The sequence below is a fragment of the Pelophylax lessonae genome (assembly GCF_965119305.1).
Source record: "Pelophylax lessonae genome assembly, chromosome: 8".
Taxonomy (NCBI): domain Eukaryota; kingdom Metazoa; phylum Chordata; class Amphibia; order Anura; family Ranidae; genus Pelophylax; species Pelophylax lessonae.
Window position 1 is genome coordinate 193,157,734 of NC_138775.1, and position 27,313 is coordinate 193,185,046.

Sequence of the window (27,313 nt, forward strand, 5' to 3'; positions counted from 1 at the left end):
ATTTCGACAGGGAAAAATCTGATGAGCAAGTCTGGGCATGCTCAGTGAAGAAAAAAACACAAAGAAAACAAACCAACACATGACATCACTTCGGAAGTAGAATTTTGTTGGCCGAGAAAATTCGTGTGCAGTCTAGGCACATTCCAACCAACAAAACACAACTTCGACAAAAGTCGGACGATCGGTCGGCCAATAATCGTTGCGTGTGTACGAGGCTTTAGATGCTGGGAGACTTGGACTCGCTCCCACCTGTGTGTTGGCTAACTGCACCTACCCCTACTTATGCAGTGGTAGGGAAGCAGATACTACTACTACTGTGGTGTATGCACCCACCTTAGACTTCCATTGTTTGGAACTACCCTGTTTCTCCTCTGGTGGATGAAGGTTTAGTATCTAGCGTTCAGACTATGTTTATGATAGATTTTGCCCTTTGCTGGGTACTTCTTAGTTGAATACACCATGACTGACTCTTATGCCTTGTCTGGCTGCACATCAGAATCACACAATGTGGAAGTTTATTTGTGTATTTTCTGGTTGTTTTGCTGTCTATCAGAAACACATAACACTCAGAGCCCATTCACACTAGCACAACTTGTGAGGCGACTTGTGTAGCCCCAGGTCGCTTGACATAACAAAAGCAATGTTAATCAATCAGTGCCGTCTTAATTGGGCACTACTGAAGTCGCTCCGACTTCAGAAAAGGGTCCTGTACTACTTTGAGGCGACCTGTGATCCAACTGTCCCATATACTTCAATGGGAGTCGCCTCCTTATCTTAAAGTGGAGTTCCACCCATTTTTGGAACTTTAGATCTATGTAATCCCCTTTTAAAATGGCTTTTACCAATGGAAACTTTTTTTTTTTTTTTTTTGCTAGTAAATACCTTTAATCTCTGCTTTATTCCTCCTCTCCTCACTTCGGGTCCGATCGGCGATGATGTCATTCGGCGATTCGCAGTGTGTGCTGGGATGTATTCTATTCCAGAAATCTCGCAGGAGCTGAGCTGCACTGAGCCGTGCCTGCCCCGCCTCCTCTCATTGAGTTGTATTGTATGCCATGTATTCAGGCCGTTCTCTGCCCCGCCTCCTCTCATTGAGTTGTATTGTATGCCATGTATTAAGGCCGTTCTCTGCCCCGCCTCCGCCCCGCCTCCTCTCATTGAGTTGTATTGTATGCAATGTATTCAGGCCGTTCTCTGCCCCTCCTCCGCCCCGCCTCCTCTCAGTGAGTGAGGACTGAAATCATTATATCCTTACTGAGCTCACTGAGAGGGGGCGGGGCGGAGGCGGGGCAGAGAACAGCCTGAATACATGGCATACAATACAACTCACAGAGGAGGCGGGGCGGAGGCGGGGCAGAGAACGGCCTGAATACATGGCATACAATACAACTCAATGAGAGGAGGCGGGACAGGCACGGTTCAGTACAGCTCAGCTCCTGCGAGATTTCTGGAATAGAATACATCCCAGCACACACTGCGAATCACCGAATGACGTCATCGCCGATCGGACCCGGAAGTGAGGAGAGGAGGAATAAAGCAGAAATTAAGGTATTTACTGGCAAAAAAAAAAAAGTTTCCATTGGTAAAAGCCGTTTTAAAGGGGATTACATAGATCTATGTATTCCAACCTATTAAAAATGGGTGGAACTCCGCTTTAATTGACACGACTTGTTATCAGACTTTCCAGGAAGAAGAAGGAGATTAGCCAGGCATTCCCCACAGACAAAGTCGCCTGTCTCTTCAAAGTAGTGCACAAGTCTCTTCAAGTCACGGGGCGACTTTCTGGTCGTGGTAGTGTGAACCGGCTCTCAGGCTCCGTTCACATACTGGCGTATCAAATCCCTCGCAAATCACAGGACTCCAGTGTGATTCCTGTGGCTTTCAATGGTACCCCAAGGTGTGATTTTGCTGCGATTGTCGCCCGACGAATCGTGGTAAAATCGCGCAACAAATCGCAGGACACCTGTCACCCCCAAAAGAAGCTCTTGTAGTTTTTTTGGGCGACATGCGTCCAACTAATTTGTGCGATTTTACTGCGATTCTTTGGGCGACAACTGCCGCAAAATCGCACGACGTTTAGGGTGCTATTGCAAGTCACGGGAATCGCACGAGCGCCCCGTGATTCGCAATGACTTGGACCGATTTATTGCAGCTATCTGAACATAACCATGGGTAATCGCAGTGCACTGCTTCACCTGCGGATAGCATCGGCAACAAAAGAGAGAACAGGAAGCACATCAGGATTACAAGGTAAACATAGTTGCTATGAAAATGCAAAAATGTTCCACTGCAGCTAAACGCAGCAACATGTAAATGCAAGTACCATATTTTTCCGTGTATAAGACGCTACTTTTTGCTCACATTTTTATGCTGTAAATCGAGGGGCGTCTTATACACGGTCAGTAAGCAGAATAGAGAGCTGCGTGGGTGCGTAGCTGGCCATACTGTGAACAAGGCTTCCTCCAATCGCAAGCTGTGGACGTCGGATAATGCTGTAAAGGCGGAGACTGTGCAGATGCGATAACGTTGGAGGTCGGAGTGCGCAGATGCGAGAGTGAGGTGCGAGAACGGAGCTGTCGGAGAATAACAAAATGAGTGGCGGTAAGCGATTGTCATACACTGCTAAATTTAAACTTAGTGTAATTCGCTATGCAAAAGAGCATGGCAATAGGGCTGCAGAGACAGTTTGGACCTCCGCCCAATGAGTGCATGATCGGACAGTGGAGAAAACGGGAAGAACAACTCCTTTTAAGATGCCAAAAAAAAAAAAGGAAGGCCTTAAGAGGAAAACCAGCAAAAGGGCCAAACTTGGAGCAGAGGCTTAAGAGTTGGATTATGGAGCAGCGCAAAAATGGTTTATGTGTGTCAACCAAGCTTATTCAATGTCAGGCAAGAATGTTTGCAAGCGAAATTAACATTGTTGATTTTACAGGAAAGGCAAAATGGTGCTTTAATTTCATGAGGAGAGAAGGGTTGGCCATGAGAACAAGAACAAAATTAGCTCAGAAAATGCCACCAGTTTATGAGGATAAAATCCAACAGTTTCATTCCTATGTCATACAACTCAGGAAAAAATATGATTTTGCAACAAGTCAGATTGCAAACATGGATGAGGTGCCTCTCAATTTTGATGTGCCTTCCAACAGAACTGTAGATGTGAAAGGAATCAAAACCAGTGGCCATGAAAAGACACACTACACTGCTGTACTTTCATGCTGTGCAGATGGTACTAAACTGCCTCCTATGCTTATCTTTAAGAGGAAAACATATCCTAAAGAGACCATACCACCTGGCATTATTGTTCAAGAGAAGGGATGGATGAATAAAGACATGGCCATTTGGTTTGAAAAGGTTTGGTCCAGAAGACCTGGAGGGCTCTTAAAGAAGCCAGCTCTGCTGGTCTTTGATCAGTTCCGTGCACATTTAACAGAAAAGACAAAAAGGGTTGCATCAGATTTGCAAACACTCCTAGCAGTTATTCCTGGTGGACTTGCAGGTCAGCTGCAGCCACTAGATGTGTCAATCAACAAACCATTTAAATCCCTGATGAGAGAAGAATGGAGTAGATGGATGCAAAAAGCAGGTGATAACTTGACACCGACAGGAAGAGTGAAAAAACAAACCATTACTGAGGTCTGCAATTGGGTCCTAAACTCATGGTATGGCGTCAAACAACAGGTGATTGTGAAGTCCTTTATGAAATGTGGAATCAGCAATGCCATGGACGGAACTGAGGATGATCTCCCATATATTGATAGTGAGTGACTCAGAAGACAGCAGTGATGCAATAGCAGTTGAAGAAATTGACACTGAAGAAGAAGAGAGCAGTGATGCAAGAGAGACTGAATAAAGTGATAGGTATGCTGCAATATATCATACTATGAGCATGTAAATGTTACCTGCAGTACTGGTACTTACTAAATAAAAATGTGACCTGTTTTACTGATATGTTTAAAATATTGTTTTTTTCTGAATTTTGGGTTGGAAAAGTGGGGGGGGGCGTCTTATACATGGGGACGTCTTATACACGGAAAAATACGGTAATCGTAATGTACACCGCAAGTGATCTTTGTGCTTGGAGTCTTGGGATTTCAAGAAAATAAAAACATGCTTTTACCAGCGGCAGAACATCCGCCCTTGTGAAAGGGGCCTAACTGTTGGTGTTTTTTTTTTTTTTTCCCCAGCTAAACTGTATCTTTAGTAAAAAATAATAATAAATCACCTAAAACAGGAACACCGATGGCAATAAACCAGAGTTTTTAAAGCTATACTTGATCTAGTCAATACTAAAATGAAAAATATTGGCTGGTGCTCCACTTGAAAGTTTAGGGACTCGCATACACAACTGTGAAAGTATGGTATTTTAATCAGTAAACTTTTTTTTTTTTTTTTCTTTTTCTTTTTTATGTATTCATCTGTAGGCAGGTGCATTGTTTTCTTTGGACTTCTACACATGGCTGTGTATATTTCAGTACAGGGGCGTAACTACAGTGGTTGTAGGGGTTGCAATTGCAACCGGGCCCCATGCTCCAGGGGGCCTGTGAGGCTCCCTTGTACTCCTGGATAGGAGGGGCGACGGGGGCAGCATGTAGAGAAATCACTGTCCTCCTGTAGCTGCAGGAGGAAAATGGAGGAGATGGGTTCCTCTGTATGCTTCCCCCGCCACTCCTATCCAGTTTACTTGTGTTCTGCTGTCCCTGGGCCCCTGTGTGCTCCCCTGGTCCCCCCCCACCTGCCCCCGCCACTCCTATCCAGTTCACTTGTGTTCTGCTGTCTCTGAGCCTCTGTGTGCTCCCCTGGTCCACCCCCTGCCCCCGCCACTCCTATCCAGTTCACTTGTGTTATGCTGTCTCTGGGCCCCTGTGTGCTCCCCTGCTCCCCCCCCCCCCCACCTGCCCCCGCCACTCCTATCCAGTTCACTTGCGTTCTGCTGTCTCTGAGCCTCTGTGTGCTCCCCTGGTCCACCCCCTGCCCCCGCCACTCCTATCCAGTTCACTTGTGTTATGCTGTCTCTGGGCCCCTGTGTGCTCCCCTGCCCCCCCCCCCCCTTCCCCACTGTGCTCCCTCCCCTCTCCTGCTGGCAGCTGCAGGGGATGTGTCGCAATAGAGAACCAGGAAGGGGTCGGTAAATATGTAATTTACCAGCTCCTTCCTTTTATGAATTGACAGAGTCCTAGTCGGTGACTTGATAAAAAAAATAATGCAATTAAAATACCAAAAAAAAAAAACTACTGACACCAGCGGGTGAACTTCCAGGAGGTCCCAAGATGGCAGGAAGGGGGCCCAATGCAGAACTTATGAAAGGGTCCCACTGCAGGACCATAATAAAGGGCCCTGCAACGAGAGTAAAGGGCCCTAGGATCAGTGGAAAGAGCCCCAGACTTGAAGGGAAGGGCCCCGGCCAGGGGTCTGGGGAGCCCCTCATGGTTTCTTGCTCCGGGGCCCTGAAGGTTCTAGTTACGCCTCTGGTTCAGTAAATTTGCCCTGCATTCAGGCTGGTTACACAAAAAAATCTTGCCATGAGGTTACGTGTGTGGATCATATTCTTACTATCTTTCTATCCTCATTTTACATTCTATGTTACGCTATATGCTGGTAAACGTTTGTGATCATTTTTTTTATGCATACTACATACACATAATATTGGAGTACGATAGCATCCTTGTAACAGATGACACTAGGCAGCATTGCATTTTAGCAAAGGAGGACACGGGGTGGCTTTCTTGAGAAGCTGCCTGCATCCTAGCAAAAGGAGCAGCATGCATGTAAACCTTGTCTGTGTTACATGGGTACAGAGCAGTCTTCATGTAGGATCTACTGCCAACAGAATTCTATGTTCTATTGCCATATTTTTACATAGCCATGTGCTATATGAAACTATGGTTTTGTTTAGGGTGATATACTTTTGATTTCTTGCAGTTTCATGGATATAGAAAAAAAAACACTCTTATCCTGGCTTTAGGCCCCTCCGCACAGTAACATGGCAAGGTCACCCTGTCCTTCCCTTGTTCCTGTTTACTTTATCACTTAAGTGTTTGTCCTATTTGAAATAAGAGGGATTGTCATTTTACTGCACTGTGGTAGACTGCCTGATCTTTTACAGGTGACCTTTCTGCAGATGTCTAGCACTGTTGTCTGTCGGTGGTTGAAGCAGGGTTCAGTGAAGCTTCTATGTCTCATGGGACCAACAGGTTGAGTTTTGTGCCGTGTCAAAATTTAATCCTTTATAGGATAATATAAATAAGTATTCTTCCAAAAGTGATCATTAACAAAAAAATAATTCTCCCCTCATTTAGTGAAGGGTTAGTGCCGGTTCACACTTATGCGATGCGGGAAGGCTGCAAATTCGCAGCCTGTTCCCGCATCGCAAACGCACCCTTGGCAGTTCACACTGCCATATGCGATATGCTGAGGGTGTCAATGAAATGTTAACGACACCCCCAGTTTGATCGCATTTCGCAGTGCGATCTTTACAGTTCGCACAGGATGGATCGCACAAGTGTGAACCACTGTGCGATCCGATCCTGATGCGGCTAAAAAAAAGTGTCATGTGCAACATTGCTGCGGGTGCAGTGCGAATTTAGCCATAAAAATTGTATGGCTGAATTTGCACCGCACAGCCGATCGTATGTAATGAAGGAGCAGTGCGCTCTGATATTACATGCGATCGCCGCAGCCGCACTAGTGTGAACTGGCACTTATACTAACCATGGAACTGGGACAGGACATGGAAGGAAAATAAAAAAAAAAAAAAAACCAGAACATTTATCTTAATTATTCTAAACTATAAAAAAATAAAAAAACCTGGAATGTTGTATACTATGCACCACATACGAGCACATTATAACAGACCTATCTTAAAATGAAGCCCTCCAGTGGTTCGCTGTTGGTGCTTCCATCTTCACCCAGTCTTCCTTCCGGGTTCGTGGGCTTCTGTCATTTGAATGGCCGGGACGCGATAACATCACATGGGACTCCAGTATGTCATCTATTCAGAGTGCATGCGCCGTTGATGTCACCGGCCTCTGCAAATGTGAATTATCTTGTAAACGTGTATGTTTGTTTTTAGGAGTTGTTCACTGTACCTACAAGTAATATCTATTATAGGCTTACCTGTGGGTACTAGTCATAAAGTGGACTTTACTAACACTTTATTAATGCTAGGCTGGATGGGATTGATTCTTTCATAACCAATCTGGAGTTCTACAATTTCCTTGTAATAAAAGATCTCCTATACTCTCCCCTCTGATGTCCAATGCCTCTTAACTCTGTTCCAGCTTTGCCCTCTTTGGAAGACTCTTGGAAGACTCTTTAAAACACTTGTGGATACCTGTGTCCCCTACTATGTGCCATGGTTCTTTTACTGCAGAACCCTGTTGAGGGTTTTTATTTTCCAAGAGAATCTCCTTGGGGCTCATTCACACAACTGTTCTTGGCTGTACACCAGCCAGATCAACTTTTTTCTGTGGCAGGTATGTCCAGGTTTTTCCTACTGGCAGTGGCTGTTCAGCCTATACAAATAAATGACAGGCTGAGAAGTCCTGCAGCTGTTTACGTGGAGTGTTTACCTGCATTTTAGGAACAGATGAGAGGCCCTGGATGCAAACAATCTGCACGTAGAGCTGTTTATCTGTCCTTTGCTACATGCGAACAGCCGCAGACAGTGTCAGCCAGTCATAGATTTGCGCAGCTAATCTGGGCAGTGTGTGACCAGGAACACCATGTGAACGAGCTCTTAACCACTTGCCGACCGCCGCACGACTATTTACTGCGGTGGTCAGCCCCTCACAGGCAGAGCGACGTAGTACTAGGTCGCTAGCCTGTGAGGGTCTAGGGAGCGAGGGCGTGCCCCCGGAGGGGCGCTCCCGAGTGGTCACGGACCTCCCCCCCCCCCCGCGCGTGTGACCGGCGGACCCAATCGTCCGCCGGTCACTCGCGATCGTCGGTGGAGAGGGAGAAAGGCAGGCGGCTGATGTAAACAAGCCGCCTGTCATTCTCCCCAGTGTATGAATGGTGATCATATGGTTCTGCTATGTAGAACCGTTGATCACTGTTTATACAACTCAAGCCACAGCCAATCACAGTTAGAATCATGCCCCTAGGGACACACACAACCCCTCCCTCTCAAAGTTAACCCCTTCACTGCCAGTGTAATTTTACAGTAACAGTGCATATGTATAGCACTGGTTACTGTAGAAATGTCACTGGTAACCCCAAAAGTGTCAAAAATGTCAGTCAAGGGTCCGATCTGTCCGCCACAATGTCGCAGTACCGCAAAAAAAATTGCAGATCGCCGCCATTACGCGTTAAAAAAATGACAAAAATCATTTATTAAACGCAATAACTTTTGCGCAAACCAATCAAAATACGCTTTTTGCGATTTTTTTTTTTTTTTTTACCAAACATATGTAGCATAAAACAAATTGGCCGAAAATGTTAAAAAATTTCATATACGAAAGTGTGAAAAATATTGTTATTTTTGCAAAATTGACGCTCTTTTTTTTTTGTTTATAGCGCATGATCAGAAAATCGCACAGGTGATCAAATACCACCAAAAGAAAGCTCTGTTTGTGGGAAAAAAAGGACGTTTAAATTTGTTTGGGTACAGCGTTGCACGACCGCGCAATTGTCCGTTAAAGTCACGCAGTGCTGAATCGCAAAATAGGCCCTGGTCAGGAAGGGGGTAAAATCTTCCGGGGCTTAAGTGGTTAAAGTGTAATCTTTAAATAACATGTTTCCTATGTTGTTTGTTGCAGTTAATTAACCCCTTTGTGCTGCATTAGTGCAACCAGTGTCAGTGTTAATTAACACTGGTTGCGCTGATACTGGTTGCACTAATGCATCAGTGACCAGCAGTGGCAATACATTAACCCCCTCATGCTGCATAATACTAATACCATTGGTAACCTCGCCTCAGCGCCCCTCCCCACCGCAATGATGCAATCTCCTTACTTGTCGGCACCTCCATGTCACAGGCAGGCAAACTCTCCGCTCCTCCTGTGTCCTTCCTTTCAAAAGTCCCGCCTCCCAGTGATGTCACTACTACGACTATGTGTATGAATGAACTAACAACACACTGGGTGGGTGGGCAAGCGGCCGCTAATAACCATAACTATGTGAGCCCTTCACTTCCCTGTCAGCGGAGATACCCGCCTGACAGGAAAGTGAAGGGCTCACATAGTTATAGCTATTAGCGGCCACTCGCCCGCCCAGTGTGTTAGTTTATTCATACACATAGTCGTAGTAGTAACATCACCGGGAGGCGGGCCGCCGGCCAGAGGCGGGACTTTTGAAACCTGCGCTGCGCCCACGACGGCCATCATTAATATCGGCATTTTTAACCCATTTTCGGCCGAAATGGAATAGGCCCATTTTCGGCCGAAAATTTCGGTGCACCACTAGTTAGTAGTTTACAGAGGGAAGATAATGTTTATGTTTATTACGGTTCAGTTTCCAGGATTTGATGAGAACACTCCATTTCTTGCAAGATCAACAGGTTTTTTTTCTGTACTTGCTGAAATGACTTGAAAATTAAAACTAACTAGTAAGCTGCGAAGTATTTTAGTCCTTGGGTTAAGTGTTTGTTTTTTTTTGTTTTTTTAGTCTAGACCTTTTTGATAATTTAATGTAACTTCTGCTATTGACCATTGTTCTTCGGTATTTTTCCAATTGTCAGGACAAACTTATTATTGCTTCAATAAAAACAGGTTTATACTTACCTGCTCTGTGTAAAGGTTTTGCACAGAGCGGCCCTGAACCCCCTCCTCTGGGGTCCCCCACTGGTGCTCTCCACTTCTGTGAGTGCTTCCATAGCAAGCCGCTTGCTTTTGGGGGCACTTGTGCGGATGCGCTACAGTGTGTCCATAATAGGGATTGACCAGTTATCGGTGATGCCGATATTCGCTTTTTTTTTTTTTTTTTTTTTTTTGAAGAATCGGCATTGGCCACAAAATTACCGATATTGCCTTAAAGGGTTGTGCTGGGGTGATGCCTGCACCCAGAGGCATCACCCCGGTACCATTTTTGAGCCGACAGTCGGCTTTCTTGTGATAACAACCAATGTGGCTAAGAAGCTGCTCGGCTGTTATTCCAAGGAGCGGGAGGGGACATCCCCTCCTTCCACCGCTCCACCCGGGTCTCCCATCCCATCGGGAGGCCGGAGCGACCTCCGGATAGCTGAAGATCCAAACAAAGCTGGAATCTGCTCTCTGATGTAATAACCCGGAAGCAATTTTATTACATCACTTCCAGTTACTGGAGCCTTAAAGGTGCCAGATTTAAAAAAAAAAAATGACAGTATTCATAACAGCCAAACTGGGCATTTTTGAATGCTTTTAAGTGCAGAGTAGGGATTTGGGGTCTTATAGACCCCAGATCCCTCCTTAAAGAGTACCTGTCGCTGCCTATTACTGTCACAAGGGATGTTTACATTCCTTGTGACAGCAATAAAGTGATCAAAAAAAAATTTAAAAGGACAGATCGGATAGCAGCGGGTGTCAGCGGAGATGTCTCCGCTGACATCCGCTGCTCCATAGGGCTTCATGGAGCATACAATCAGGTCCGCCTGTAAAACTGACAGGTGGACCCGATCGGAAAGCCCGTGTGAAAGGGTCCTTTTTTACACAGCACAATAAAGCTTAGAATATTAAGAATATTGATCAGGCTTATTGTCCAATTCAATGCATTCTATATTTACTGTTTGTATGCAGGTTCTGGATGGTGCAAGCTTAGATGTGGATTTCTACCTCATAGCTCCAAATGGAGACGTCGTATTGTCTGAGACACGCCAGTCTGATGGGGTCCACACGTAAGTTTAGGAATATTTTTTTGAATGAGCCGTGGATAACATCTCTGGCCTTGTAAATAATTATTTTTTTATTAATCCAGAGTGGAGACGATTGACGGAGATTATCAATTCTGCTTTGACAACACCTTCAGCCGACTTTCGGAAAAGGTGATCTTTTTTGAACTCATCTTGGACCACATGAATGAAGAAGGGGATAACCAGGAGGACTGGAAGAATTATGTAGTAGGTGCAGATCTACTGGACATGAAACTGGAGGATATTCTGGTTAGTGCCATTTCCTTTATGTATTGTCCTCATTGTTTATCTATATTATTACTTCATTGAAAAGGTATCCCAGTGTCCATAAAAAAAAAAGTGGGAAAAGCCTCTTTTTTGCTTTTGGACCTCGAAAGCTGTCTGGTTAGAACTTGCTATGATCACAAAAGTTCTGCTCATTTTTATCAGTTCATATCTGTAGGCATTTTGTCTGATGAAAAATGATTCTATGAGCCATGGGAAGAGATGTAGGTTCTAGGCAGTCAGTGTAAAGGCATCATCACCATTTGTAAAAAATAAATGCACATCTTTTTGCAGCTAAAAAATTCGCTTCTTTTTTTTTTTTTTTTTTTTTTTTTTTTTTTTTTTTACATTGCATCCTGTAAAGCCTTAAACCTGTGATCTGCAGATCGCAAGTGCAATGCCTGGATCTTGCAGATCCAATATTGGCAGCCTGTTACTGAATGGCAGGAAGAAGCAATGAACTACAAGAGCCTGCTCACCAGTTCCCTCACAGTCCAATTGAGACCTTAGATATGGGTGTACCATGCTCCTAAAGATGATCTTACCCTTTAACCACTTGAAGACCAGATCTTTTCTGAAACTTTTTGTTTTACATGTAACAATCAGTTTATTTATTTTTTGCTAGAATTATTTAGAACCCCCCCAAACCTCCTTATTTATTTTTTTTAAAGCCGAGGCCCTAGAGAATAAATTGGTGCATTTTGCATTTTTTTTTCTGTCTATTTGCGCAGCGTTTTTCAAAAGCAATTTTTGTGGCGAAACTACACTTATTTTTTTATTTTATTTTTTTAATACGTAACCCAATATTGTTCGTAAAATATAAAAGATGCTACGCCGAGTAAATAGATACCAAACAAGTCAGGCCTTACAATTGCAGAACGGCGACAAACTACCTATACATTTTACTATACGTAGGCGACGCTTTAAACGTTTTTACAGGTTACCACTTTAGATTAACAAAGGACGACTAGTGCTAGAATTACTGCCCGTGATCTGACGTGACACACACGCTAGCACGGGCGGCGGGGGGGGGGAGAGAACAAGGGCTTTTTACTTTTAATTTTTTTTTTTTTATCCCTTTTATTGCTGTCACAAGGAATGTAAAAATCCTGGCATGTGACAGGTACTCTTTATGGAGGGATTTGGGGCCTCTAAGCCCTCAAATCCCTCCTCTGCCCTTTGAAAGAATTCAAAACGCCAAAGATCGGCATTTTTGAATACTTTCGATTTTCAAAAAATGACGTCATTGATCTCCATGTAAACCGGAAGTGATGTTGTGTCATTGCTTCCTGATTAACATAGCGGAGACCCAATCGACTAGACGGCGGACATGCTGATCAGCTGTTTGTAGAGCCATGCATCGGTCATAACTATCTGTGAGGAAGTGGACGTGATCAGTGAGCGAGCCGGTGCAGGATTTGCCAGTGGAGGTTGAAATATGCTGTTTTTGATCTCTGTCATGGGGGTCAAATTACTGTGGTAAGAGACCAACCTTTACCTTTGGTGGTGGTACTTCCTACACGGGGATATTGGTGTTTGGAGTGTCCTTAGGAGCACCTAATTTTATCTTTCTTGGAAGATTTATATACATAGACTTTTTATATATGGACTGTCTGTATCTAAAGACTGTGTAGTTCTCCTACATTTCATTTTAAGCATTACACCTATATGTTTTTATTGTTTATGAGGATCTGTTTTATCTAATTTGTGGATCAAGTGTTGGCAGCTCATTCATTTTATTATTGATATTTATTTACATTTTTGTACTGTAATATTTGTGCTTATACCCTATACATGCGCAGCATATTCCCCATGTTTTAATAATTAAATATGGATGCCTACACATACACCAAACATTATAACCCCTGCAACAAAACTAGGTCTGCTGGGTCCACATCTGAAAAAGAAACTAGGTGCAGTAAACTTCCTAATAAACTCCATTGTTCTTGTATCAGCTGACACGATTTCTTATAAGATCAACATGTTTCTTTTACACTTGTCAAACGGATCTAACAAAACCCTTTTAATTGTATATTTAACCAACCAAAACCACCACATATTAGTTTACTTGTTAGGGTTTATACCCTTTAACCTTGCCATAGTTGCCAAGCACCATTATTGTTGGGGTACAAAGAATGAGCTATAGGTTATGGGACACCAGAATGACAATGACAACGAATGACAGTGCAACATTTTCACATTATACAGTTGTCAGTCAATAATGCAATCTTTTATATAGAACAAAAGGTTTGAGGTTTCCTCTCTGGTTGTCATCCAGTCTGGTTTCTGTTACAGCTTGTCCATGTACATTGGTGACAGTATATTGTACACTTGCTGTACTGCCACTCAGGGTCTGTACTGTACACCTAGAGCTGAACCACTAGCAGAATGGAGTAATGGTTGTCCTGCTTCTAGTATCAACACCGGGTGGACAAATGGTCTTCTTCAGCGTTCCTTCCCCCAGCACTGGCAGGATAGGAAGCATAAGACAATATCGATCCAGCCCAGCTATATACCCTCAATGTGCCTAGTTCCTAATCACTAGTGACATGAATGGGAGAGATCATTAAAAAATTTATTTTTTAAATTGCTGGAAAATCGTCCTTTTCAATGTGAGCTTATTTAACAAATGTTATCCACATAAAAATTACTTTTGAAAATGTAAATCATGTAGAAGGAATGGGGACTGTTATAAAATGCAAAGGTTTCAAAAAGCAAAACTTAAAATTCAAGGAACTATTTCATTAATTTGCAGTCAACCCAATCATGTAAAGATAATGAATCATTGTCCTATGTTCTACCAACAAAAGACAAACATCCCTTTGTGCCCAGTTGACAAATAATGGTATTGGCTGACCATAGCAGCATGTTCAGCGCCTGCAAGTAAGGCCAAATCCAACATGTGTATGTGTGTTGGCAACATTTACATTTCTTATCTACTAGACAAATAAAAAAGGGTGTAACGTTCATAGCAAAGATACAGACAAAGTCTTGGGAATAATAGGAAGACGTGGCAGTAAACTGAGCATACTGTCTCTCTTGACCTGCCAAGTGACAGACGTGTAACGATGGATAATGCTGACTTTTTGTTGGCAGAAGGTATACTGTACATTGTGAGGACAGCCTGCTGGTTACATTCAGACAGCTTACACAACCACATTAACTAATGCCTACTGTATTTGGTAGAAAGTTCAACATTACTGCCACTATGCATCAATTCTGCTTTTGCAATAAATTCTTCAAATGCACATATTGCCAGTCAAGATAACTTTGTGGGGGAGATTTACTAAAGGTGGTGGACTTAAAATCCGGTGCAGCTATGCATGGTAGCCAGTCGGCTTCTTATTTTAGCTTGTTCAATAAAGTGGTTTTTAAACTTCCTTATATACCCAGTGAAGTGAACAGCCTGAGATGATACACAGAGATAAAACAAATCATACATAGGTTTTACTTGTTTATCTGCAGTCTTCTATTACCTACACCCCTTCAAAAGGGCAGAAAGGTGTTAAAATCTTTGTCAGGAGCACAGAAGAGGGGGTGGAGAGGCTGCATTAACAGTGTGTAAGAGCTGATTGGAGGAAAGGAACACGCCCCTCTCGACACAGCAGAAGAACTGTGTTCTGAACAGACCAGCTGTCTACTGAGCTCTCCACCCCCCCCCCCCCCCCCACCAGGACACAAATTCATCTCCCGTGTCAGGAAAACTTCTCAGAAGTGACTCCTGCTGATAACAAAGAAGCGAAGCACCAGAGAGAAAGGACACCATGACTAAAATTTACAGCCACTTTAAGCTTTGGCAATTAAACTTGGAAGCTGATTGGTTTCTATGTGGAGCTGCAACTGATTTTGCGCACTCCAGTTTTAGTGAACAACCCCCTGTAGCCATTGAATACTTTGTGAAATGTCACCACTTTCGGTCCCAAAGTATTTTTACTAATTTGATCAAGTGCTGGAACTAGGAAAGTCAGCTCAGCTACAGTAAGTATAAAAAAGAATCGCCCTCTTTAAAATCACATTTTGTTGCTTTACAGCCTGAAATGAAGACAGGGTTTTTTTTTTTTTTTTTTTTTAAAAGAACTGACAATTTTTTTGATTAGCTTTTCAAAATAAAACAAAGATACAAGACCTTCAGATTGGCAAAAGACAAAAAGTGCCAACCTACAGATTATAAAATAAAGATGCAAGGATAGGGTAATTGGACCCCAAAACAGGATACAAAATGTAATATCACCTCCTAATGTAGTGATGGCATAATAAGATCAAGACCTAGGCAAAAAGTTTTGGGATTGAAAGGAACCCAGGATCCAAAGATATGGAGTACAGTAGGTAGTGAACCATCTGCCAGTACGGGACGATTAATAGACAGGACCAATAAATGTGGTAAAATGCGCCTGGGTATTTTTTACATCGCCAGCAACGGCGGTCAGCAGAGGGATATATGGAGTGAAGTATGTCTGGGTATGGTACCAGTGATAGAGAATTTTATACGGATTTTCCTTATACAAGGTGCAGCTTGAAGTCTTGACTCCTGTAACCAAATAAGTTGCCATGGTTTTGGAGGCAGCTCCCCCCAAGGCTTGCTCCTATTTTCACAGATAGGCGTCCTGAGACACGGCAACATAAGGTCAGTAATGAGAAGTTTATAAATGCGGGAAATCATGCCCTTTGAGAAAATTTAGTTTAGAAGGCCCGTCCTCTAACTCCATATTAGATTAGATAATTGGAGGTTGGTTGTAAAAGATTGAGCCTAATGTCATATTTGTAAATAACTAGGAAGGATAAAGGAAGTTACTAATGGAACATCGGAGGTAAGGGGGTTGAGCAACTTGGCATGACACCAAAGAGTATGCAGGAGCGATATAGGTCCCAGCAATTGTGAAGTATCAAGTGGGGCATCAAAAGTCCACAACTTAGAGTTCTGATAGACAGGGGCTAGCCACAGTTTCTTGACCTCCATCCAGCAATTGTAAGCATGGAGGTTATAGCAAGAGTTTTGCTGGAATGCCAAGTAATACTTGGCAACGTTTGGGAATGCGAGGTCCCCTTGACCTCAGGGAGTGTAGAGAATAGGGATGATCGAACGGTTCGGGTCCACCATCGGTTCGGCCCGAACATTGGGTGTTCGAGGTTCGGCCGAATTTAGAACTTTTTGCCCAAAAAGTTCGGAATTCGGCAACCAGAACCGCCCAAAATGCAATGCTTCAGGAAATGGGCTTTAAAAGCCCGTGATTGGACCAGAACCATTAGCAAAAGCCAATTGAGGGGGCAGGAGAATGCTAGGAATGTGATTGGAGTGACTAGGGGGTCCCTAGACCAATCATTAGTGAATACGCCCCCCAGTATATAAGATCGCCCCCGCCATATTCCCAGCATTGTTATACTGGACATGGAAGAGAGTGGAAGCAGTTCTGTTAATTTTACTTTAAAAGTGTCATTTAGCTATTTTTAGTGTGAGGAAAGGGATATCTAGTGTAGTTAGAGTGCTCCTTTACACTTAAGTTAGCTTCAAAAATTTAGTTTCTGTAGGGAAAGTGTTAAGTGTCAGGGGACCGTAGTGTAGTGTAGTGTAGGGTTAACTGACAGTGACTGCTATGGCAGGGTGACAAAACCCTTCCATAGCAGGGTGACCGCTATAGAGAAATGATCATTTCTCTGTGTTGCTTCGGCACAGGCATGTGGCTTCTCACCAGCAAGCATTTTTTAATGCTGCAGGGGCTGCCACTGCCAGTGCTTTTTTGAGGACATGTTTGATGTCAGACATGACATCTGAATATGTGTATAGGGGGAATATATAGACATATATGTCTGAATATATACCCCTAGACATATATAGGTGTGATAGTAGCAGAAATAAATGCTTGCGCTAATGAAATCATTTACAGTAATATATTTCTGCTACTATCACACCTATATATGTCTAGGGGTATATATTCAGACATATATGCCTATATATACCCCCTATACACATGTTCAGATATTTTGCCTGCCTCAAAAGAACCCCAAAAAATGCCAAAAAAACGCTAGCGTCAAAAAAAAAAAGATGCCCAGGTGTGTTTTTGCTGGCATTTTTTGGGGGGTTTTGGAGGCAGGCAAAACATCAGAACTTGTGCACAGTACCACTATACACAAGTTCAGATGTTTTGCCTGCCTCAAAAGAACCCCAAAAAATGCCAAAAAAAAAAAATGCCCAGGTGTGTTTTTGCTGGCATTTTTTGGGGGGTTTTGGAGGCAGGCAAAACATCAGAACTTGTGCACAGTACCACTATACACAAGTTCAGATGTTTTTCCTGACTGCAAAGAACCCAAAAAAATGCCTGCTATTAAACCGGCAAGGTGTTACAGCAGAGAAGCCATATTCCTGTGCTTAAAGTTTTCTAATACAAACAATCTTTTTTTTTATGGTTCTGGACATGCTACAGAGCTGAAACTTCACAGGTACACCTTTTAGACCCCCCAGACACAAAATCACACAAAAGTTCTTAAAAATTGTCATTTTTGATAAAAAAAGCCAATTATTGAAAAATTAAAAAAAAAAAAAAGAGATTTTTTGATTTTTACTTTGGATTTAGCATCTGGGGGGTCTAAAAAGTGTACATGTGAAGTTTCAGCTCTGTAGCATGTCCAGAACCCCCCAAAAAATAGCATTTTCTTATAATTTTTATTAGAACAGGAATACGGCTTCTCTACGGCGCTTTTTCTTGCATTTATCGGGCATTTTTGGAGGCAGGCATGACTTTTTTCGGATTTAGTGTCTGGGGGGTCTAAAAAGTGTACCTGTGAAGTTTCAGCTCTGTAGCATGTCCAGAACCAGAAAAAAAGATAATTTTTCAGTAGAGCAGGGATGGTGGGACCCCTCTTTTACACTTATATGATCTTTTTTTGGGGTTCTGGACATGCTACAGAGCTGAAACTTCACAGGTACACCTTTTAGACCCCCCAAACACAAAATCACACAAAAAAAGTTCTTAAAAATTGTCATTTTTGATAAAAAAGCCAATTATTGGAAAATTAAAAAAAAAAAAAAAAAAAAAAAGATTTTTTGATTTTTACTTTGGATTTAGTATCTGGGGGGTCTAAAAAGTGTACATGTGAAGTTTCAGCTCTGTAGCATGTCCAGAACCATAAAAAAAAAAGATCGTTTGTATTAGAAAACTTTAAGCACAGGAATATGGCTTCTCTGCTGTAACACCTTGCCGGTTTAATAGCAGGCATTTTTTTGGGTTCTTTGCAGTCAGGAAAAACATCTGAACTTGTGTATAGTAGTACTGTGCACAAGTTCTGATGTTTTGCCTGCCTCCAAAATTCCCCAAAAAATTCCAGCAAAAACACACCTGGGCATTTTTTTTTTTTTGACGCTAGCGTTTTTTTTGGCATTTTTTGGGGTTCTTTTGAGGCAGGCAAAACATCTGAACTTGTGTATAGTGGTACTGTGCACAAGTTCTGATGTTTTGCCTGCCTCCAAAACCCCCCAAAAAATGCCAGCAAAAACACACCTGGGCATTTTTTTTTTTTTTGACGCTAGCGTTTTTTTGGCATTTTTTGGGGTTCTTTTGAGGCAGGCAAAACATCTGAACATGTGTATAGGGTGTATATATAGGCATATATGTCTGAATATATACCCCTAGACATATATAGGTGTGATTGTAGCAGAAATATATTACTGTAAATGATTTCATTAGCGCAAGCATTTATTTCTGCTACTATCACACCTATATATGTCTAGGGGTATATATTCAGACATATATGTCTATATATCCCCCCTATACACATGTTCAGATGTTTTGCCTGCCTCAAAAGAACCCCAAAAAATGCCAAAAAAACGCTAGCGTCAAAAAAAAAAATGCCCAGGTGTGTTTTTGCTGGCATTTTTTGGAGGGTTTTGGAGGCAGGCAAAACATCAGAACTTGTGCACAGTACCACTATACACAAGTTCAGATGTTTTTCCTGACTGCAAAGAACCCAAAAAAATGCCTGCTATTAAACCGGCAAGGTGTTACAGCAGAGAAGCCATATTCCTGTGCTTAAAGTTTTCTAATACAAACGATCTTTTTTTTTTCTGGTTCTGGACATGCTACAGACCTGAAACTTCACATGTACACTTTTTAGACCCCCCAGATACTAAATCCAAAGTAAAAATCAAAAAATCTCTTTTTTTTTTTTTTTTTTTTTTTTAATTTTTCAATAATTGGCTTTTTTATCAAAAATGACAATTTTTAAGAACTTTTTTTTGTGTGATTAATAGTTAATGGGGCATGACCCAGAACCCTAGGCACTTTTTAGGGGCATTTATTGGGTTTTAGGGCTTAAAAATTGTGTTTTTTGATTACAGAAGTTCGGGTCCCATTGATTTCAATGGGGTTCTGAAATCCGGGCCGAACTTTCGTGAAGTTCGGGTGTTCTGGTCGAACCGAACTTTTCAAAAGTTCGATCATCCCTAGTAGAGAATGGACTTGGTGAACCTGTTTATTTTTGTATTTCAAAAGAAATTCAGCAAATCAGTTTTAAGGTTCTTAAGGCGTGAGGATGGACTAGTGATAGGCAGCATCTTGAAAAGGTAGAGGAATTTAGGTAAAATTGCCATCTTTATAGTAGCCATATGACAAAACGGAGGTAGTTAATAGGATTTCCACTTAGCAAGGAGGCATACAGTGGGTACGGAAAGTATTCAGACCCCCTTAAATTTTTCACTCTTTGTTATATTGCAGCCATTTGCTAAAATCATTTAAGTTCATTCTTCTTCCTCATGAATGTACACATAGCACCCCATACTGACGGAAAAACACAGAATTGTTGACATTGTTGCAGATTTATTAAAAAAGAAAAACTGAAATATCACATGGTCCTAAGTATTCAGACCCTTTGCTCAGAATTTAGTAGAAACCCCCTTTTGATCTAATACAGCCAGGAGTCTTTTTGGGAAAGATGCAACAAGTCTTTCACACCTGGATTTGGGGATCCTCTGCCATTCCTCCTTGCAGATCCTCTCCAGTTCTATCGGGTTGGATGGTAAACGTTGGCGGACAGACATTTTTAGGTCTCTCCAGAGATGCTCAATTGGGTTTAAGTCAGGGCTCTGGCTGGGCCATTCAAGAACAGTCACGGAGCTGTTGTGAAGCCACTCCTTCGTTATTTTAGCTGTGTGCTTAGGGTCATTGTCTTGTTGGCAGGTAAACCTTCGGCCCAGTCTGAGGTCCAGAGCACTCTGGAGAAAGTTTTTGTCCAGGATATCCCTGTACTTGGCCGCATTCATCTTTCCCTCGATTGCAACCAGTCGTCCTGTCCCTGCAGCTGAAAAACACCCCCACAGCATGATGCTGCCACCACCATGCTTCACTTTTGGGACTGTATCGGACAGGTGATGAGCAGTGCCTGGTTTTCTCCACACATACCGCTTAGAATTAAGGCCAAAAAGTTCTATTTTGGTCTCATCAGACCAGAGAATCTTATTACTCACCATCTTGGAGTCCTTCAGGTGTTTTTTAGCAAACTCCATGCGGGCTTTCATGTGTCTTACACTGAGGAGAGGCTTCCGTCGGGCCACTCTGCCATAATGCCCCGACTGGTGGAGGGCTGCAGTGATGGTTGACTTTCTACAACTTTCTCCCATCTCCTGACTGCATCTCTGGAGCTCAGCCACAGTGATCTTTGGGTTCTTCTTTACCTCTCTCACCAAGGCTCTTCTCCCCCGATAGCTCAGTTTGGCCAGACGGCCAGCTCTAGGAAGGGTTCTGGTCGTCCCAAACGTCTTCCATTTGAAGATTATGGAGGCCACTGTGCTCTTAGGAACCTTAAGTGCAGCAGAAATTTTTTTGTAACCTTGGCCAGATCTGTGCCTTGCCACAATTCTGTCTCTGAGCTCTTCAGGCAGTTCCTTTTGACCTCATGATTCTCATTTGCTCTGACATGCATTGTGATCTGGAAGGTCTTGTATAGACAGGTGTGTGGCTTTCCTAATCAAGTCCAATCAGTATAATCAAACACAGCTGGACTCAAATGAAGGTGTAGAACCATCTCAAGGATGATCAGAAGAAATGGAAAGCACCTGAGTTAAATAGGAGTGTCACAGCAAAGGGTCTGAATACTTAGGACCATGTGATATTTCAGTTTTTCTTTTTTAATAAATCTGCAACAATGTCAACAATTCTGTGTTTTTCCGTCAATATGGGGAGCTGTGTGTACATTCATGAGGAAGAAGAATGAACTTAAATGATTTTAGCAAATGGCTGCAATATAACAAAGAGTGAAAAATTTAAGGGGGTCTGAATACTTTCTGTACCCACTGTATATTAGGGGGGAAATTGACTTTATAAAGGGTGTTGTAAGACTGCATAAGGTAAACATGATATTTAGGAATAGAGGATCTCCATGAGAAGTTTAATAATTGAGACAGGTAGGTTAATGTCTGATAGTGTATTGAGGGGGGCCTCTGTCTTAGATTAGAGTTATTAATTTTTATAGCCGGAGCAAGAACTATATCGGTCCAAATCCCTGTGGAGATTTGAAAAGGAAACGTGGTTGTGTAAGTTTGAGCAAGACCTCATCAGCAAGGAGGGATATCTTGAAATCTCTAGTACAAACTGGGATATCATGTATATCTGAAATGTCTAAAATTGGTTGCTAGGGGTTCAGTACAAATGGCAAAGAGGAGAGGGGACAAGGTGCACCCCTGCCACGTGTCTGGTCTGAAAGCTGCTGCTCTGCCCACCCTTCCCCCTCCTTTTGCCCAGTCATGAAGAGCTTTGTATTCTGTGCACACATTAGCAAAATAAAACGCCTTCTGTGAATGAACAGCAGAGAGGTGCAGGCAGAGCAGCAGCATTGCTCCTGTCGGTGTGCCTTGAAGTATGATAGCTGAACTTCCAGCGCTCAGTAAGGTTGGTCATACAGGATTCCCTTTTTTTTTTATAAAATTCAAACTTTGAATGGCAAAAATGAGTAGGTTCCCCCATCCACGGAAACTTTCCTGCCATCAGAATACAGTGATCAGTGTTGCTGGCTTTAGCTGGCAGCACTGATTGTTCAACAAATACCCTACAGGGTGGTTGTACACAAGTCGTTTAATAGATTGACTTGTGTACAACCAACTTGTTTGTACAGTACATGGACCAAAATTCAGCCAGTCCAGCAAGGGCCAGCTGAATTTTAGTCCATGTATGGCCGACTTAAAACTTGCAGATGTAAATCAGAGGCAAGTCCACGAGGTGGCATGAAATTATTGGCCCCATAGTAAGCCAGCACATTTTAGAAAGTGGCTGAATTCCTAGAGTTCAGTTTTAATATCAGCAGAGAAAAGTTGGATCACTAGGCTGATTGCTAAAACCATTGCCATACACGAAATTCAACTGCATATTTAGGTATTTGCCTGGAGCTTAATTTTTTAGTGGTTGTAGACCCCAGTCATGAAGTGTGAACAAAGCACCTGCAGTATACCTGTAGTATTTACTTTACTCTCTCCAAAGCTCTAAGGCTAGGTTCACACATGTCCGGTGCAAATTTCCCCTCCGTTTTTTACTGCAAATTTACTAAGCAGATAGCCTCAGCTGCGATTGTAGATGCTGCTCAGATGTGCAATTTTGGAGGCGGCTGCTACTGGCATCTTTAACATTAGCTGGTTGTTAAGGAGCAGGTGGAGAAGCAGACTGCCACATCCTTAACAAGGGATGACCCCCTGCTGACAGCTTAACCACTTACCTACAGTGCACTTTCACCCCCTTCCTGCCCAGACCGATTTTCAGCTTTCAGCGCTCTCACACTTTGACTGAGAATTACTCAGTCATGCAACACTGTACCCATTCAAAAATTGTGTCCTTTTTTTCACACAAATAGAGCTTTCTTTTGATGGTATTTAATCACTACTGGGTTTTTTATTTTTTGTGCTATAAATAAAAAAAGACTGAAAATATTGTGAAAAAACGCATTTTTCTTTGTTTCTGTCATAAAATTTTGCAAATTAGTAATTTTTCTTCACAAATTTTGGCCAAAATTTATACTGCTACTTATCTTTGGTAAAAATAACCCAAGTAAGTGTATATTATTTGGTCTTTGTGAAAGTTATAGAGTCCACAAGCTATGGTGTGAATCATTGAAAATTGATCACACTTGATCACACCTGATGTACTGAAGGCCTATCTCATTTCTTGAGACACTAAAAAGTCAGGAAAGTACAAATACCCCCCAAATGACCCCTTTTTGGAAAGTAGACATTCCAAGGTATTTAATAAGGGGCATGGTGAGTTTTTTGAAGTTGTAATTTTTTCCCACAATGCTTTGCAAAATGAAGATTTTTTTTTTTTATTTTTTTTTTTTTTTACAAATTGCCGTATTAACAGGTTATTTCTCTCACACAGCACATGTATACTTGCAACTACACCCCAAAACACATTCTACTACTCCTTCTGAGTATGGCGATACCACATGTGTGAGACTTTTTCACAGCCTGGCCACATACAGAGGCCTAACATCCAACCAGCACCGTCCGGCATTCTAGGAGCACAAATTTCACATATAATTTCCTGACAACCTATCGTACTTTTGAAGGCCCTGGAGCACCAGGACAATGGAAACCCCTATAAAATGACCCCATTTTGGAAAGCAAACACCCCAACGTATAATTTTTGAGGCATAATGAGTCTTTTGAATATGTCATTTTTTTCCACAAGTTTTTGGAAAATGTGGAAAGAAAATGAAAACACATTTTTTTTTACACAAAGCTGTCCATTTATGCAATATTTCTAACACATAGCATGTACATAGCAAAAATTGCACCCCAAAATACATTCTGCTATTCCTCCTGAGTATGGCGATACCACATGTGTAACACTTTTTCACAGCCTGGCCACATACATAGGCTTAACATCCAAGTAGCGCTTTACACAAAGTTGTCCATTTATCCACTTTAAGACTGGGCCTATTTTTGACACTTGGTGTTTACAAGCTAAAATCATTTTTTTGCTAGAAAACTACTTGGAACCCCCAAACATTATATATATTTTTTTTAGCAGAGACCCTAGAGAATAAAATGGAGATCGTTGCAATATTTTTTATCACACCATATTTGCGCAGCAGTCTTCCAAATGCGATTTTTTTTGAAAAAAAATCACTTTTTTGATCTAAAAAATAAGAAAACAGTAAATTTAGCAAATTTTTTTTCCATAATGTGAACGATAATGTTACGCCGAGTAATTAGATACCCAACATGTCATGCTTCAAAATTGCGCATGCTCACAGAATGGCGCCAAACATTGGTACTTAAAAATCCCCATAGGCAACATTTTAAAAATTTCTGCAGGTTACTAGCTTAGAGTTACAGAAGAGGTCTAGGGCTTAAATTATTGCTCTCGCTCTAACGATCGCGGCGATACCTCACATGTATGGTTTGAACACCGTTTACATATGTGGGCGGGACTTGCGTATGCGTTTGCTTCTGCGCGCGAGCTAACGGGGACAGGGCGCTTTAATTTTTTTTTTTTTTTTTTTTTCCTATTTATTTTATTTATTATTTTTTTATTTTTACACAGTTTAAAAAAAAAAATGTTTTGATAATTTTTATTCCTATTACAAGGAATGTAAACATCCCTTGTAATAGAAATAGGCATGACAGGTCCTCTTTATTGTGAGATCTGGGGTCAAAAAGACCTCACACCTCACAACTACACTAAAAAAGAAAAAAAAAAAAAAAAATTGTTGAAAGAGGAAAAAAAAAAAAGCAAAAAAAAAAAGCGGCCCTTTAAACCGGTTGCTAGGCAACATCTTTTGACGTAGCTCCGGTCCTCCAAGACCATAGAGTTGAGTGAGGGCCATCTTGCCCTCACTCGACTTCCTGTCTCTGAGGATCCGGGACCGGATAGTTTTCCCCGCTGCCGGCGGGTCCGGTAAGCTGGGAAAACGTCTGGGACGCGGCAGGAGGGGGGGGGGGGCACCTCTTCCCCTGCACCGTAAGGGTAATTCCGCGGCGAATCCGCCACTGGGACCACCCTTATCTGAAAGCCGACCGCCCGCCGTTTCAAAAAATACCGGGGTTATGGGGGCTATCTTCTGCCATAACCCCAGTATTTAGCTTTTAATGGCCGACGCATATAGTCGTTAGGCGGTCAGTAAGTGATTGCATGTATATGGCAAACAGGTGACGATGACTGATGGGGTGACAGGTGACGATGACTGATGGGGTGACAGGTGACGATGACGGATGGGGTGACAGGTGATGATGACTGATGGGGTGACAGGTGATGATGATTGATGAGGTGACAGGTGACGATGATTGATGAGGTGACAGATGACAATCACTGACCGGGTGACATGTGACGATGATTGATGGGGTGACAAGTGACGATCACTGATGGGGTGTCAAGTGACGATGATTGATAGGGTGACAGATGACGGTGACTGATGGGGTGACAGGTGACGATGACTGATGGGGTGACAGGTGACGGTGACTGATGGGGTGACAGGTTACGATGACTGATGGGGTGACAGATGACGATGACTGATGGGGTGACAGGTGACGGTGATTGATGGGGTGACAGGTGACGGGGCGATGGTCACTGATGGGTGACAGGTGACGGGCGATGGTGCACGGCGGTACTGATGGCAGTCTCTGGTGACCGGTGAACTTTAGGCTACATTCACATGTGAGCGTAGCGATCACGGGCAGAATCACTGCGATTCTGCCCGCGATCCAGAAATCATTGCAAATGGCGGGACGCCTGTGCGTTGCCCGCTGTGCGATGTTGCTGCGATTTCCGCCTGCCGAATCGCGGTAACATCACGCAAACAACGCATGACGCCCCAAAGAAACTCTTGTACTTTTTTGGGCGTCATGCGATGTTTGCGCGATGTTACTGCGATTTGGCAGGCGGAAATGGCGGCAACATCGCACAGCGTTTGGGGTGCTATTGCAAATCACGGGCAACGCACAGGCGTCCCGCAATTTGCAATGATTTCCGGATCGCGGGCAGAATCGCGGTGATTTTGCCCGCGATCGCTGCGCTCACATGTGAACGTTATGGGTGTCAATTTCTGGGCACTGATGAGGTGACTGTTGGGTGACAGGTGACATTGGGGGGGGCTGGGGACTGTGTGGGGACCTTTATTACTGTGATTTTAGTGTGATTTTACTTTTTACATGTGTACAGAGCAGTAACTCACTATTTCTAGCTCTTCTCCCCTCATACTGGAAACTGTATGAGGGGAGAAGAGCTAGTAACAGTCAGTTACTGCTCTGTGTTTACATTTTGTGATCGGCTGTGAATGGATTCACAGCCGATCACTTAGTAAACAGTCACTGTCAGTGACTGTTTACTACCGCCGGTGACAGCTGTGTTCCTACGGAACACAGTGCCACCGACATGACCGCGCTGCGCGCTCCCGATCGCGCATGCGCGGTCATCTCCCGGCCGCCTCCATTGTGATCGGCTGTGTCATTGGAACACAGCCGATCACGTGGGAAACAGCCATGCCTATTGGCTGTTTCCCCCCTGCCGGTGACCGGCTGTGTCCCGGGGACACGCCGACACCGGCAGTGCACGGCGGCGCGCCCGCGATCGCGCGCCTGCCGTGCATTTACTGGGTCACGTCATATGACGTCCGCCCAGGATAATAGCCGCACCGTCCCGCCGTCATATGACGGCGGGCGGGCGGTAAGTGGTTAATGTGTGTGTGTGTGTATGTATGTGTGTATATATATATATATATATATATATATATATATATATATATATATATAAAAAAAAACTGGTGTGGAGTGTACCCCCTCCCTAACCCCCCCCCCCATCCATCCATACCAGGGCCTTTCGGTTCTGGTATGGATTTAAAGGGAAACTCCACACCAAAATAAAAACTGTGCCCCCCCCCCTCCTAAACCATGCCAGGCCACATGCCCTCAACATGGAGGGGTCCCCCCTCCCCAAAGCACCTTGTCCCCATGTTGATGGGCCTTATCCCCACAACCCTGGGAAGAAGGCTCTTTTAGAATTTGGCCCCCCAAATCCTTGCCCCCCCCCCCCCAAGTTTAGGAGTCAGTACTCATTCTCCAAAAAAAAGTTTCAAAAAGAGAAATAAAAACGGGCAGTTTTTGCAAATTCCTCTATTAAAAGTAAAAAAAATTAAAAACCATGTCCCCCGATCTAGATCCATCATCTAGATTGCCTGACCACAAAAAAAAAAGGGGGGAAGGAAGCTCCGCTCGTGGCGAAGGCTATACCACTGTCTGCCTGCTTTGCCGGTGTATGC

At 43.0% G+C, this 27,313-nt stretch overlaps 1 protein-coding gene across 2 annotated transcripts in view; it reads left to right on the top strand.

Annotated features, from left to right (window-relative positions):
• TMED5 (transmembrane p24 trafficking protein 5) overlaps window positions 1–27,313 on the top strand; it is a 518,850-nt gene that overhangs the window by 19,272 nt on the left and 472,265 nt on the right. For both annotated transcript variants that reach the window (XM_082265814.1, XM_082265813.1), the window contains exons 2-3: window positions 10,710–10,807; window positions 10,888–11,071. In XM_082265814.1, the coding sequence (XP_082121940.1) occupies window positions 10,710–10,807; window positions 10,888–11,071 (282 nt within the window). The remainder of the gene's footprint in view (window positions 1–10,709; window positions 10,808–10,887; window positions 11,072–27,313) is intronic.